This window comes from Geotrypetes seraphini, chromosome 6 (genome assembly GCF_902459505.1).
Source record: "Geotrypetes seraphini chromosome 6, aGeoSer1.1, whole genome shotgun sequence".
In the NCBI taxonomy this organism is placed as follows: domain Eukaryota; kingdom Metazoa; phylum Chordata; class Amphibia; order Gymnophiona; family Dermophiidae; genus Geotrypetes; species Geotrypetes seraphini.
In genome coordinates, this window is record NC_047089.1 from 33,058,825 (window position 1) to 33,074,730 (window position 15,906).

The following is a 15,906-nucleotide window of genomic DNA, read 5'->3' on the forward strand; positions in this document are numbered from 1 at the left end:
AACATTAATTGGAACCATTTAAGGCTAGATTCTAATAACAGCACCATAAGTTAGGCAGAATTAGGCATCCGACGTTGCCAAATAATTGTTTTAATTGGTTCAACTGGCACAGTAATTGCACCAATTAAAATACCATTAAAAAAATGGAAATCTAGTGCCATTCTTCCATCTAAGCAGATGCCTTACCACACCTAAGGCCACTATGGATGAGGTTAACACTGGAGTTAGGCACCTCCTTAGATGCAATTCTCGTGAAAGGTAGGCACTGGAAACACAGGCCTTTCAAATCCTGTCCTACATTTCTGGCACCTGTGTTTCATATAGCTGCGATTCTGCAAATGGCGCTGTTGCGTGATTGACATGCAAAAGCGCCGTGTTTGGAGGAACCGCCCAATAATGTTGCCGTTTGCAGAATCCGGCCCTTACTGGGTATTTCAATATAACCAAGGAACAGGCTTCAACTGTTACAAAATGCAGCATCCCAAATGATCTTTAGACAGGGCAAGTTCAGTCAATTGTTACCTTTATTTAGAGAACTTCATTGGCTATCATTTCAAGCACAAATAGTATTTAAACCCCGTTTTATTTTTAAGTTTTTTATGGTTCGATTTCATCAGAGGTTTTTCAGCTAATATTTCCAACTAGAATTAGTTCCAGTTGTAATTTACACAGATTGGATATACGAGGGGGTGCTGAAAAGTTCTCAGCCTAACCAAGAATAATAATAATAATAATAACTTTATTTCTTCTATACTGCCATAATCTTACGACTTCTAGGCGGTTCACAGTGAAGAGAGCTGGACAGTCAGCGAATTACAGAATACAAATGGCGAGGATGATACAGTACAGTCAGTGAATTACAGATTACAATTAGTAAAATACAATACATAGAAACAGAAGAGAATGGCGTGGGTATGGTTCAATGATCTGAAACGATGTCTTCAGCTCCAGTGGCACAATAACGCTCAGAATTTAGGAAGTCGGTTGGTTAGGCTAAGAACTTTTCAGCACCACCCTCATATGTAGTAAATGTGAGCCAGGTATAGGACAATCAAGCCATAGTGACATCACTGTTGAAGTTAGCTCTTATTGGTGGAATGAGGCATTATGACATCACTATCTCAGCTCTGGAATGTTCAACGTGAACTCTCAGGCCTTGCACAGGAAGCAGATCTTCAGGCACCGGCACCACGCACAGGACATGCTGGTGCCGGTGCCGCTGCGGAGGCTACAGAAAAGTAAGCACAGCCAATGACCCGCAAGCTTTGCTTTGAAGAATGCTGGTGTAGAAGGACTGAGGTTGAAATAGACACTAGAAAATGACATGGGATTATTTCCCGCGGTTATCCGCGGGGACAGGAACGGTGATGAATTTTGTCACCGTGTCATTCTCTAGTTTAAATCACAGCGCCACATTGCTGTAAAGAAGGATCAGTAATCCATCCTATATGCTTCGATCACAAAGTAAAGGGCTTTTGGTCATCCCTCCGCAAAAACTGTTCCATTTACTTGAAAGCTATCGCCTCCAATATTTAATTTTGCTGGTCCAGAGTTCTCAAGAACACTGCCGGTTAAGACATTTAACGAGAAGAAAATCCCCTTGCATTCAAGAAAAAAGTGAAATGTCATTACTTTGAGCATACATTTACATTTTCTTTCATTTCCCTGCCTACAGATGAATTTTCTTTTAGGTGCATGAGCTAAGACTAATCTTTGATTCTTTGGCTCCGATTTCTTTTCCTTTGTGGGGCAATAGCAAATTGAGAATCTGCATAGATAAGACCCAGCCTTTATTCTGAGCTGCAACCGAGTCTCTGTGGCTTCTTTTTTGCATATATATACATCGCATTTCACTAACATTCTGAAAGGACCTAGTCAAGAAACATTTTTTCCTCAGCACAGTCCTTTGTGAAAATTTCTGATGTGCCGCCCACTGTAGCATTCTAATATGGGGAAATTCTATCAGTGGGAGCTTCTGATCAGATGCCTATAGGGCACAAGGTAGGAGTTTTATATCATCTGCTTGTGTTATTTATCAATCTTCGAATCATTATTATCTGGTTTTAATTTTATAGCTTCATATTAACAGCCCTAATCCCAACGCAGCCTGCTGGGAAAAAAGTAGCCACGTTGGGTGTGTTTGAAATAAATTGTGTTTTGCTATCAAATCGGGCACTCAACATTTCCTACCGTGCCTTGTTTCAACTGTGGGAAATAACACTCTCACCGCTGTTTCTTAAACAAAAAATGGATTTATTCGTGGCTTCAGCCATAGATGCCATACATCATAACTCGCTGTTCTCTGTCTCGGTGAATAACACTATCCTCCTCCCTGTCTCGTCGGCTTGCAGCCTTGGGGTGACCTTTGACTCCTCTCTCTGCTTCTCTGCTCAGATCCGACAGACCGCCAAATCCTGTCGCTTCCTCCTCTATAACATTGCCAAAATCCGTCCTCTTCTTTCTGAACACATGACCAAAACCCTTGTCCACGCTCTCGTCACCTCGCGCTTAGACTACTGCAACGTTCTTTTTTCGGGCCTCCCGCGCACCTGTCTCTCGCCTCTTCAATCCGTTCAAAATGCTGCTGCGCAACTCATATTCCATGAGAGCCGCTATTCTCACATTACCCCTCTCAAGTCGCTTCATTGGCTCCCCCTCCATTTCCAAATACAGTTTAAACTCCTCTTGCTGACCTACAAGTGCAGTCATCTCCCCCTATGCTTCTCCCCCCCAACCTGTGATCTCCACTCATCAGGCTAGCCCCTCTTATCTGTACCCTTCTCTTCCACTGCCAACTCCAGACTCCATCCCTTCTTTCTTGCAGCACCGTATGTCTGGAAAAGGCTTCCTGAATCAATGTGTTGTGCTCCTGGCAGTGATCAAATCCAAGCTAAAGGCCCACTTTTTTGAAACTACCTTCAACTCTTAACATAGAAACATAGAATATGACGGCAGAAAAGGGCCGACGGCCCAAGTCTGCCCAATCATGATCCCTTCCACCCTAGAGAAACTATCCTCTATCATACCTCTGTAGCGACCCCACATGTTTGACCCATTGTCTCTTGAAGTCGAGCATGCTACTAGCCTCGACTACCTGACGTGGAAGACCATTCCATCTATCAATCACCCTCTCGGTAAAGAAGTATTTCCTGGTGTCCCCATGAAATCTTCCTCCCCTAAGTTTTAGTGGATGTCCTCTTGTCACCGTGGGACCCGTTAGAGTAAAAATTTCCTCCTCCTCCTTGATGCGGCCCGTTATGTACTTGAAAGTTTCTATCATGTCCCCCCTTTCTCTGCGCACCTCGAGCGAGTATAAGCGCAGACTGCTCAGATGATCTTCATATGAAAGATCTTTAAGTCCTGAGACCATCCTTGTGGCCATTCTCTGAACTGACTCAATTCTCTTCACATCCTTTTGGTAATGTGGCCTCCAAAACTGGACACAGTACTCCAGGTGCGGTCTCACCATGGATCTGTATAATGGCATTATAACTTCGGGCTTTCAGCTGATAAAGCTTCTTCTGATGCAGCCAAGCATTTGTCTAGCCTTTGCTGAGGCTTTCTCCACCTGATTTGCTGCCTTCATGTCTTCACGGATGATTACTCCCAAGTCCCTTTCTACTTCAGTTTTTGTTAAGTTTTCTCCATTTAAGGTGTATGTAGTGCAAAGATTCCCGCTGCCAAGATGCATCACCTTACATTTTTTGGCATTAAAGTTTAGTTGCCAAGTACTGGACCATTGTTCTAGCAAAACTAGGTCTTGTTCCATAGTGTTTTGCGCGGTTGCGCTGTTAGTTCTGTTGCCCTGCACAGTTTAGCATCGTCGGCAAATAGCACAATTTTGCCTCGAAGTCCTTGAGTCAGATCCCTTACAAAGATATTAAATAGCATTGGGCCCAAGACCGAGCCCTGCGGCACTCCACTGGTCACTTTTGACGTTGTTGAGAGAGTACCGTATACCATCACCCTTTAAAGTCTGCTGCTAAGCCAGTCTTCTACCCATGAAGTCAGCATTCCTCCTAGTCCCATCGCGTTCATCTTGTTCAATAACCTGCGTTGTGGAACACTATCAAAAGCTTTACTAAAGTCCAAGTACACGATGTCAAGGGCCTCCCCCCTGTCCAGCTTCTTTGTTACCCAGTCAAAGAAGCTTATCAGGTTGGATTGACAAGACCTTCCCTTTGTAAAACCATGTTGATGGGGGGTCCCTTAATTTTTCCTCGTCCAGAAACGTGTCTAATCTGTTTTTGATGATTGTCTCCATTAGTTTACACACTATTGAAGTGAGGCTTACCGGTCTGTAATTCTCAGCCTCTGACCTGCATCCTTTTTTGTGAAGAGGAATAACGTTGGCGATTTTCCAGTCCAAAGGAACTCTTCCCTTGTTAAAGGATAAATTGAAAATCTCGGCTAACAGCTCCGCCAGGACATCTCTCAATTCTCGAAGCACTCTGGGGTGTAAATTATCTGGACCCAAAGCTTTATTGATCTTTAATTTTGTCAGTTCTTGGTAGACACTGCTTGGGGAAATTCAAAGTCCCAGAATGGATCCTCCAAGCTCCCCTTTGTCTGTAGCTCAGGTCCAGATCCCGGTGCTTCACAAGTGAATACTGAGCAGAAGTAGTTATTTAGCAGTTCTGCTTTGTCTGCATCCGAGTCTGCAAAGTTACCGTCGGGTTTTTTTATGCCCGATGCCGCTTGTGTTCTTCTTCCTGTCGCTGACGTACTTGAAAAAGGATTTATCCCCCTTTTTAACCTGCCTAGCTATATTTTCTTCCATCTGGAGCTTGGCCTCCCTGACTGACGTTTTAACTTTCCTAGTTTTCATCATATAGGTTTCTTTTGCTTCTGGTAGTTGTGACTGTTTGTAGGTCACGAAAGCTTTTTTCTTTTGATTTACTAGTTCTGAAATCTCCTCGGAGAACCACTGTGGTTTAATTTTTCTGCGTCGCTTGCTCACGGTTTTTATATATATGTTGGTTGCTTCTTGTAGGGTTGATATCAGGCCGATCATAGTACCTCAACACTGTCTGATGTGTTTTGGATTTGCATTTTTTTTGTGGACATAGTCTCTCATGCTTTGAAAATCACTGATGTCAGATACCTATACCCACTATAATCTCCCCAACCCTGAAATGTCCATCTAAATTAGATTGTAAGCTCTTCTGAGCAGGGACTGTCTATTATATGTTAAAATGTACAGTGCTGCGTACACCTTTCAGTGCTATAGAAATACTAAACAGTAGTAGCAAACCAACATTCCTCAATCAGCATAATAATTAATTTTTCTTCGCAACTCCATATACTTGAACATTTTCTTGTAATATTTAACTCAACACTCAATTCCCACTGCATGTCCGAGGGAGCCGTTCAAGCTTTCTCCACCTCCCCCCTCCCGTTTAACAATGGGGTCCATTTGCTGATGTAGATGTCCCATGGCCTCCCCGGCGTGCAAGCAGGGAGACATGCCACAGTAATGCTGTATGTTAAAGCTTTTCTTTAGTACCCCCATCTAACCCTGCACCTTCTCATATCCGGGTACTGTGTTACTTTGATCCCGCTGCATCTATACCGGCGACATATCTAAGAGGGAGTGGTGGGAGGGAAAGCCTCTCCTGCCTGTTCGTTGCGCCGGACTGCCTTGCCCACCTCTAGCGCTGCTTCTAAGTCCTCCTCTTCCCCGCCCTCCCCCAGGTGCCTCCTACCCTTCCCACCCTAGCCTTTTCCTGCCTCTTCTTTACCATTTATCCTCCTCCCCCGCCTCCTTCTGCCCATCCATCCTCGGCTCATTTGTATCCGCTTCCCCCTTAAGCAGGGGGATAGCTTGTCCTTATTTTCCGTTTCCTTCTCAGCTTCTACTTTATATAATAGGTGCCACATAAATGCCCTCCAGGTACTTGTATAAGGGTGAATAAGCATAGAGTTACCCCTCATTTCCCCAAGACTGATTCCTTCAAATTTATATCAGAATCAACAGGTCTAGTTTTACTCCATACTGCAGAGAATTTACTGTAAATGATCATTAAAACCACTGTCTTATTATGTTTTAACGGATGATTAATGTGTTTACAGGATTGCTCCATTACGACAGATTTCAACAATTATTTTATATACACTAAGCAGCAGTCAAGCTAATTAGCTTCTTTCATGATAGGTCAAAATTTCATAATTCCAAATTCATCACTGAAAAATTAAATATTCTTCCTCCTGACATTTCCTGTGTAAACATAGCTACGCTGATGACTCAGCTTTGAGACTGTATGTCATTCCTTGTTTGGTGTTAGTCTTATTAGGCCAAATCATTTACTATAAATATGATCTATTCTGTAACCATCGTATTTTTTGGCCACCCTCGCTATGCCACTGAAAAGCCATCTGGATGCCCGGACATGCCCAGGTATATCCGGACGCCTGGTAACCCTACAACTTAATAGTTTTTTTTTTCTTTTGATTATCTTTGTCATGTCATGATTATTTTTTATGCACTCTTTATAGTAATTGCTATAAACTGCAAAGCTGTATCTAACGAAGGCGATCTACCACGTTTTAATCAACTAAAGTGGCACAGTTCTGCTAAAGTTATCATCTTTTCAGTGACATATTGAAAGAAGGACTTACCTACCCCTGTTAGGCCTTGTATGGCAAGCAAATTCCATTCTGCACAAATTGTTCCAGTGTCTGGAACGGTTCATAGACAACCCCGCGAAAGACAAAGGCGCGCGCCGACAACTGAGCGCAAGACAGAGGTGCGCGCCGAAGAAAATTACAGTTTTTAGGGGCTCCGACGGGGGTTTTTATTGGGGAGCCCCCCCCAGTTTACTTAATAGAGATCGCGCCGGCATTGTGGGGGGTTTGGGGGGTTGTAACCCTCCACATTTTACAGTAAACTTAACTTTTTCCCTAAAAACAGAGAAAAAGTGAAGTTTTCAGTAAAATGTGGGGGATTACAACCCCCCAAAACGCCCCCACAACGCAGCGCAATCTCTATTAAGTAAAGTGGGGGGTTCCCCCCCATGCCCCCCCCGTCGGAGCCCTAAAAACTGTAATTTTCTGTGGCGTGCGCCTCCGTGCTGCGCTCAATTGTCTGCGCGCACCTTTGTCCAAGCGCACTTTTGACCTGACACCGTCTGGAACGTATGAACAATTTAAACAGGTTCAGAAACACTTCCGCCCTTTCAAATGAGTTATGCGTTCCTCATTAAGGCCCCCTTTGCGGGTTTTTATCGGTAGCCACTAAGGCAGAAGCTCCAATGCTCACAAAATTCCTATGAGCATCGGCGCTTTTACTGTAGCAGCCGGCAATTTAAAAAAAAAAACCCTAATGCAATTTGATAAAATGGGGCCTAAACTTTTTATAGCACTTTTGACAAAAGGGTTCGGTAGATAAGCTAATAACAATTATAATAATATTGCCAATTATTGTACTGTGAAATCTGAATTGTGCATCTTTTAAGTGCTTTTCGAACCATCGAGAAAGTAATGCAGATCAACAATACCCCAAAGATGTAGTAATTAAATTAAGGAATGAGTTATAAAATTGCTGCGCATGTACGCATGACGTCTTATGCATGTGCGCGTGATGTCATGCGCATGTGCGCGTAATGTCATGCGCATGTGCGCGTGATGTTATCACGTGGCACCCGCGCAGGCGCAGACTTCCTCCCTGCCCGACAAGAGCAGGCAACGGGGGGTGGGGCTAGGGCATTTACGGGGTGGGGATGGGCGGAACTGGGCGGGCTTGGGGGCGAGTCTAGGGGTCCAGATTTTCCAATTGGAAAATCTGGCAACCCAATAAAAGGTCTTCGGGGCTATTGCTGTGGAGGGAGGGGGTAATATTTTTCCTTTAGTCTTCTCTATTTTATTAGAGTTGGAACTCCTAATTGTAGCAGACTATAACTGAATAATTTCTGGTTATTCTCATTGCTTAATACTAAGAACATAAGAATTGCCACTGCTGGGTCAGACCAGTGGTCCATTGTGCCCAGCTGTCCGCTCCCGCGGCGGCCCCTAGGTCAAAGACCAGTGCCCCAACCGAGACAAGCCCTACCTGCGTACATTCCAGTTCAGCAGGAACTCATCTAACTTTGTCTTGAATCCCTGGAGGGTGTTTTCCCCTATGACAGCCTCCCTATAATAGCATTGTGCGTATTTGAATCAGTTTTTCTGTATAAGTTCTGCTTGATTTTGCCATATTTGAAACGGCATAAGTAAAAAAATAAAATAAATGTCTTGTCTACAGGGGGAGGAGCTATGTGGAGGGAGGGCAAGGCAAGGCATAGGCGGAGGGCCCCACCAAACTAGTCTGCACCAGGCCCCCACAATTACTAAGACCGACTCCAATATTAATTTGAACATGGGTACTGGCATTCAAACTGTTATGGTCACTACAGCTACTGAATACAAGTATGAGGTAAGGGGAAGAAAATAAACATAAGAATGTTCTTTTAATAAAAAACACAAAAAGGTTCTTAAACGTAGCAAGGTTCTCCAATGGCCTGTTCCTGCATTACCGTTTCTCAGCACGGCCTGTCTCTGGCCTGGTTCTAGTTCAATAATTCAGCAGATAGCATGTATACAAACAGCAAATACATAAGCTGTTATTAAAAACTGTAAAAATAAAAAAAAAATTTCAAAAAAGAAAACTTACAGTTAGGTACTGAATTAACTGCCAAAAGAAAAAAACAGGAGACAGCAGCAAGGGGGCTCCGGACTCAGAAAACAGGATATGAAAATCACTTGCCCCTCTATTCTGCTGTGATTTTTAACAGCTTTCATCTTATGGTACAATAAAACAATCACACGTACCCCCCGATTTCATCAAGACGTAATACTGACCAGTGTGAGCCAAATGCTGAGCTGCCTATTCTAATCCTATGGACAACTTGGCACTTAGCGCGAGCTGCTCAGTAGCGCAGCTTGATTAAAGGAGGGGAGGGTGTCAATGTTCCCATTGCATGTGTCACCACAATATACATCGTTGGACTGCAGCCTTGTATGTGCTTTAGGAAGGCTTCACGTTCAGTGAGCCTTTTGTAAAATAGGCTGCAAATTACTTGGACTTCCGTTGTCCTTCCTTTGCAAAACTGAGCCTATAAGCATGGAATGTTGCTACTCCTTGGGGTTCCGGAATCTTTCGTTACTCTATGGGATTCCAGAATCTTGCTATTCTTTAGGATTCTGAATGGAATATTGCTACTCTTTGGGTTTTGGCCAGGTACTAGTGACCTGGATTGGCCACCGTGAGAACAGACTACTGGGCTTGATGGACCATTGGTCTAACCCAGTAAGGCTATTCTTATGCTCTTATGTGAGCCAAGTATAGGACAATTAAGCCATTGTAACATCACTGATGAGGCTGGCTCTGAGGCACTGTGGAATGAGGCATTATGACATCACAATCTCAGTTCTGGAATGTTTGCTCTCATTGGGGGTTCCGGAATCTTTCTATTCTTTGAGATGCTGGAATGTTGTTACTCCTTGGGTTTTGGCCAGGTACTAGGGACCTGGATTGGCCATCACGAGAATGAGCTACTGGGCTTGATGGACCATGGGTCTGACCCAGTAAGGCTTTTCTTATGTTCTTACGTGAGCCAAGTATAAGGATAATTAAACCATTGTAACATCACTGATGAGGCTGGTTCTGACGCACTGTGGAATGAGGCATTATGACATCACAATCTCAGTTCTGGAATGTTTGCTCTCATTGGGGGTTCCGGAATCTTTCTATTCTTTGAGATGCTGGAATGTTGCTACTCTTTGCGTTTTGGCCAGGTACTAGGGCCCTGGATTGGCCACTGTGAGAACAGGCTACTGGATTTGATGGACCATTGGTCTGACCCAGTAAGGCTATTATTATGTTCTTATGGTGTCATTTAAAGAGCACAGTTGAAACAAAATATAATAAGCCTTGGTCTAAAAATGAAAGAACAAAAGAGGGAAGTGAGCGGCAGGCCGTGTTAGCAGCAGACAGCTGCTCTATGGGCTTAAGCAACTCCGTTATATTATGCAGTGTAAAAGGTTATGGGTATAAATCTTTGTTGACAATTAAAGTTTAATAAGGCAATAGTATGAAAAAAAAGCAACTGTGAGCAATGCTATGCTGTAAGGTTATTTGTTATAGGAAGCTTTAAAATAAATGATAGTTTAATAAGCGAGAGGAGGAAAGGACAGGTGATTTACTTCGAAGCGCTTCAATTTCCATTTGGTTTTCTAATGTGTTCCTTGGAACTTATCATAATCTTTTAAAAGACAAAGACATTGGCGGCCAAGAAGGATTCAAAGGTTCTTGGGCCGCTCGTCCTGTTTCAAGTTAGTTAGTGCAAAGGCATGGAGATTTAGTTGAACTGGATTCAGTATCTCTGGTGAAACATAAGTTTGGATCCAGAGGTTAGCATTTTCCACTGCCAGTGGAGAATTAAAGGTTACGTTCTTACCAGAACTTCATTTCTGTGTTGCTGGTTAAACAGAAAACTATAGCTTCTTAATTCCTCACTCACATGGCAAACCCCCCTCCCCTCTAGCACAGTATGTTTATAAGTGTAGGCAGGACAGGATTAAATCATAGTTAAGCTCTGGAATGCATTGCCAGAGGTTGTGGTAAGAGCAGATAGTGGTTTTAAGAAAGGTTTGGACAAGTTCCTGGAGGAAAAGTCCATAGCCTGTTATTGAGACAGACTTGAAAAAGCTACTGCTTGCCCTGGATCGGTAGCATGGAATGTTGCTACTCTTCGGGATTCCGGAATCTTGCTATTCTTTAGGATTTTGAATGGAACTTTGCTACTCCTTGGGGTTTGGCCAGGTACTAGGGAACTGGATTGGCCACCGTGGGAACAGGCTGCTGGGAATGATGGACCATTGGTCTGACCCAGTAAGGCGATTCTTATGTTCTTATGTTATTGGTGCTGCAGGTCAGAGTCAGCCAAAGAACATGAAGCAGGATGGTTTGCTCCTGCAGGTAGTACCATTTGAAAGTCCCTGACCAATTTTCAAGACAGTATTTCTCCAGTGTTATGACAGAAAGTGCACTGGGTATATAAGAACATCAGAATTGCCATACTGGGACAGACCAAAGGTCCATCAAGCCCAGCATCCTGTTTCCAACAATGGCCAACTCAGGTCCCAAGCACCTGGCAGAAAAGCAAATAGCAACATTCCAGAGCTGAGATTGTGATATCATGAAGCCTCATTCCACCAATGCCTAAGAGTCAAACTCATCCATGATGTCACAATGCCTTGATTGCCCTACACTTGGCTCACATAAGAACATAGGAATTGCCATACTGGAACAGACCGAAGGTTTCTCAAGCCTGGTATCCTGTTTCCAACAGTGGCCAACCCAGGTCCCAAGTACCTAGCTAGAGATCCCAAATAGTAAAACAGTCAAGTTGGTCAACACCGAAAGAGTGGTGGATCATTGGAACAGACTCCCACTGCAGGTGATTGAGGCCAACAGCGTGACGGATTTTAAGAGAAAATGGGATACTCACGTGGGATCTTTAAGGGAGTGAATTCAGGGGGGTGGATACTTGGAATGGGCAGACTTGGTGGGCTATAGCCCTTTTCTGCCGCCATTTTCTATGTTTCTATGTTTCTAACAAGAAGAAATCACTTCAATAGACCGTTGCTCTGTGGAGAAAGGACAGTCTTTTATGTATATTTGTACAGTGTTATAGAAATGATGTTGTAGCAGCTGGATCAAAGTTGGTAGGTACTGACCAAAGATAAGCAGATCACAGTCCTTGCTTTTGGAGGGAGTTAAGACATGAAGCCTTTGGATGTCAGCATAAAGATGAGGTCAACGTATATCTGGACTAACTTTGGGAGAACCAGGATTCTATACCACCAGGGAGCCTTGGTTTGGCTAGAACCTTTGTACTTTTCCATCCTAGTGATACGACAGGTACTGTGTATGGCTACAGAATCTTGCAAGGTACAGCTACAGTACCTCTTTATGACAGAATCAACTAGACACTGATTGGGCGATTGAGTTGAGCAGTCATCAACTGGTTGGCTGGTTGAGCTATGTGCTCTGAAGGATCTACTCTTCAGGAAGGTAGACAAATATGTACAGATGCTCTTAGCTGATACAGGGAGTTAGTCTTAACGCTTACATTATGTTTTAATTTATTTTGAATTACAGAATAATCATTTGTATTATTATATAAGAAAGTTGTTAATAAAGCTCTGGCCAGTTTTAACCATCCATTTATGGATTATGTTGGCTTTTGGATTTGTAGACCTGATGAGAGAACATATCGACGTTAAGTTATCTTGGCATCAAAAGATGAACATTTAGGGCCAAATTCTGCAAAAAGCATTGCAATTGGCAGCCACCTACAAAAATGGCGCTGATCATGTGTCAATCACGCTATGGTGCTGTTTGCAGAATCATGGCTCCTGTTGAAGGTAGGTGAGGGTTTTAAAGGCCTACCTTTGATGAAGAATCGCACCTAATGGCACCTAAAGTCAATTCCGGGGCGCCACAAGATACCTATGTCGATACAATTCTGGTGCACTACTTGGAGGTACAAGTGGGCACCTACATTTTTAAACAAGATTTTAATCAGCACAGTCAATTAGTGTGCCAATTAAATTAATTAACTCCCTTTAACTAAACCTTAGTAGGAGGTTTCTACCACGACCTTGGGTGCTAAATGCTCCGATGTTGCTCTAACACTCACAGAATTCCTATGAGCTTTGGAGCAGCGTTGGAACATTTAAGGCCCAATTCTATATAAGACACCTGGTCTCAGCAGCTGCCTAAGTGGCTTTTGAGAATTGCACATGGGAGTCCTATAGAATTGCATTTGTCGTAATGGACAGATGCCTAATCCCGCCTAACCACACCGATTCTCTAACCAGCGTCCATGTCACAGGTGCCGTTTAGAGAATCGCATTGCCGCTAAGTTGATCACGGCAAGGGAATCTCCCTGCCCCAATAAGCTGAGCGGCAGCAGCAGGGAACCCCCGAACACCACCACAAGTCAGCTGACAGAAGGGGTGCCCGCTCCTTCCTGCTGCCACCCCGAACCCCCACACACACTGTCCGTAGCAGGATGGATGCCACAAACCCCAAAACAAATCCTGCCAGAAGGGATGCCTACTCCCTCCTGCCAGTAACCTCCCCCAACATCCCTGGCAGGAGGGATTCCCTCATACTGGCACCCCCCGATTACATGAACCCCCCACCCCCACCCCCCAAAGCTCACCCAGACCCCCACATACCTTTATAAGCAAGGCTGGCCAGAGGGATGCCTACTGGGATGCACTAGGGAGGGTCCTAAGGCCCTGATTGGCCTAGGTGCCTAAGGTCCCTCCCATAGGAGGGACTTTAGGCACCTGGGCCAACCGGAATCATAGTCCTCTTTCCCAGTGAGTTCTGGGGTGTACTTTGAGTGGCCTAAGACTCAGATTGGCCAAATCCCTCCCTTCCAGGGATGTTGGAGGGTGTGCCAGCAAGAGGGATTAGGCATTCCAACTACCAGGAATTGCTTTGGGGTTTGCATCAGGAGGGATTGAACATCCCTCTTGCCATGAACAGTGTGTGTGTGTAGGGGGGGTTTCTGGCAGGATGGAGTGGGCTACCTTCCTGCTGTGGACAGTGGGGGGGGGGAGGGGTGGCAGTGGGAGGGAGTGGGATCCCTCCTGCCAGCCGGCTTGCAGTGGGGTTCCCTGCTGTGGCCGCTCGGGGAGATTTCCTTGCTGTGATCAGTTTAGCGGCCGAGTCTATTTGAGATGTAGGCCAGCATTTTGCGGCACCATTTTCAGAAGTAAATATATTATTCCATTTTCTCCTGCTCTAAAGGTTAGGCTCTGAAATATTGTTGATTAAGTAAGAAAAAGCAACATTAATGAGTTTTAGAGGAAGAACAACAGGTATAAATCTGTTTTATGTGTATTTTATAATTAATTATGCACAAAGTTATAGCTTAGCATCAAAAAGTCCCAAGGAACATTACTTACGTCGTGAAGGCATCATTTTGCTTTGCTCCAAGGTAGTAGGCATAGAGATTAAACATTCCAATCATAAAGGCCACAAACACCATGATAAATATGACCATGAACTTGAAAATGTCTTTTACTGTCCTGCCAAGTGATATCTGGAGAGGTCCAAAGCTTTCATTAGCTGGTAGAATGTAGGCAATTCTGGAGAAACTTAAAACTACCGCAATTGCATAAAGGCCTTCAGATATGATTTGAGGATCAGACGGCAGCCATTTTATTCTGGCTAGAAAAAAACAGTTTGCGTTACTGATAATGTAAATTTCAGCTGGAAATTAGTTCATGGATTCTCATATCGCTAATCTCTTTATCCTAATGGAAAATACAACTATTTCAAATATATTTTAGAAAAATAATATTGAGTAAAGAAATTCAAAGAATCTATCTCCAACATATATTGAGTACAAGATGATACACATTCAGATATAAGGACTGTAACAGGCAAACTGAAATACTATCATTGGGTAGAAATCGTTGGCACCATAAATGAGCAAATTTATTGGAACAACAGCCAAACATTGCTATTCTCTGTGTATATGTTGGCTGAGACCTTGGAATGATCCTGGACACTCCTAGCATTGAGTGGACAAATTTTGTTCGATCATTATAAATGACCTTTTCTCTTTCTCAGCCAACAGACATAAGAGAAGCTCACATTTGAACTTTGTTTCCCCTCCAGTTAGAGGATGTAAACTCAAAAAGATATCAACACCTTTTCTCACATCAGGCAGCATTATGGGGTAAAGATCTAGAACAATTGCTTACGCCTACTACTTATGGGGAATTTAGGAAACGCCTAAAAACATATCTGTTCCTGAAATATCTAGGCAGCTGACCCACACAACTCTTTCTCCACAATAACTGATCCCTAGAGCTGTTAATCACTAGCTTTTAACTCTGTTATGTTCACTCATTCTGTACTATTTTTTAATCATGGTAAACCGCATAGAACTTCACGGTCCTGTGGTATATAAACTGTTATTGTTATTATTATTATTATGAGAGAGATTTGCATGCATTGCCTCCTCAATATGCAAATCTCTCTCATGCACATTCATTACGGATATCCTGAAAACCTGACTGGCTGCCCCGAGGACTGGCTTGAGAAGCATTAATGATAGGGCCCTTAATTTCAGCACTGATTTTTCTTGCATTGCCTATCAGTCCAGTTATTAAAATCTTAGTAGTAGATCTTGACCGAAACTTATCGTTCGATGCTCAACTTGATGCTCTAGTAAAGAAAAGTTTTTTCACACTATGGAAGCTTTGCACAATTAAGTCTTATTTCGATTTTTCGTCTTGGTTCCCAAGCCTGTCATGAAGGACCACCAGCCAGTCAGGTTTTCAGGATAGTCCTACTGAATATGCATGGAGCAGATTTGCATGCCTTTCACCTCCATTATATGCAAATCTCTCTCATGCATATTCATTAGGGTTATCCCAAAAACCCGACTGGCTGATGGTCCTCCAAGACAGGGTTGGGAACCACTATTTTACTATTGTATCATCATTTATCTAGGTTCTTATCAAAAAAATCATTAGGCAGATGTGAATCGTCCAAAATTTGGCTGTTCATCTAATTTTCAATCTAAAAAAAATCAGAACATGTAACACTATAGTATCGAAAGTTGCATTGGCTTACGGTAGAGGCAAGAATATTTTTTAAGTTAGCCTGTATTGATTATAAAACATATGGTCTTATACAAAAGTTTTAGTGGTTTAATCTTAAATTCTTCTTACCAAGCCTATAGAAGATCATTATAAAAACTTATCTGATAAATATGTATATGTAGATAAGTTAATAATTTCTTAATGTTATATAAAATACTGTGTTTTATGGTGTAAATTTGTTCTTACCTTATTGTAAACCGTACTGAACTATGAGGTATTGAGATATATAAATTT

At 43.0% G+C, this 15,906-nt stretch overlaps 1 protein-coding gene across 1 annotated transcript in view; it reads right to left on the reverse strand.

The window, feature by feature from the left end:
* Positions 1 to 15,906, reverse strand: part of TRPC6 (transient receptor potential cation channel subfamily C member 6) — a 152,968-nt gene that overhangs the window by 37,813 nt on the left and 99,249 nt on the right. The window contains exon 7 of the mRNA XM_033950101.1: positions 13,963 to 14,227. Coding sequence (XP_033805992.1) covers positions 13,963 to 14,227 — 265 coding nt within the window. The remainder of the gene's footprint in view (positions 1 to 13,962; positions 14,228 to 15,906) is intronic.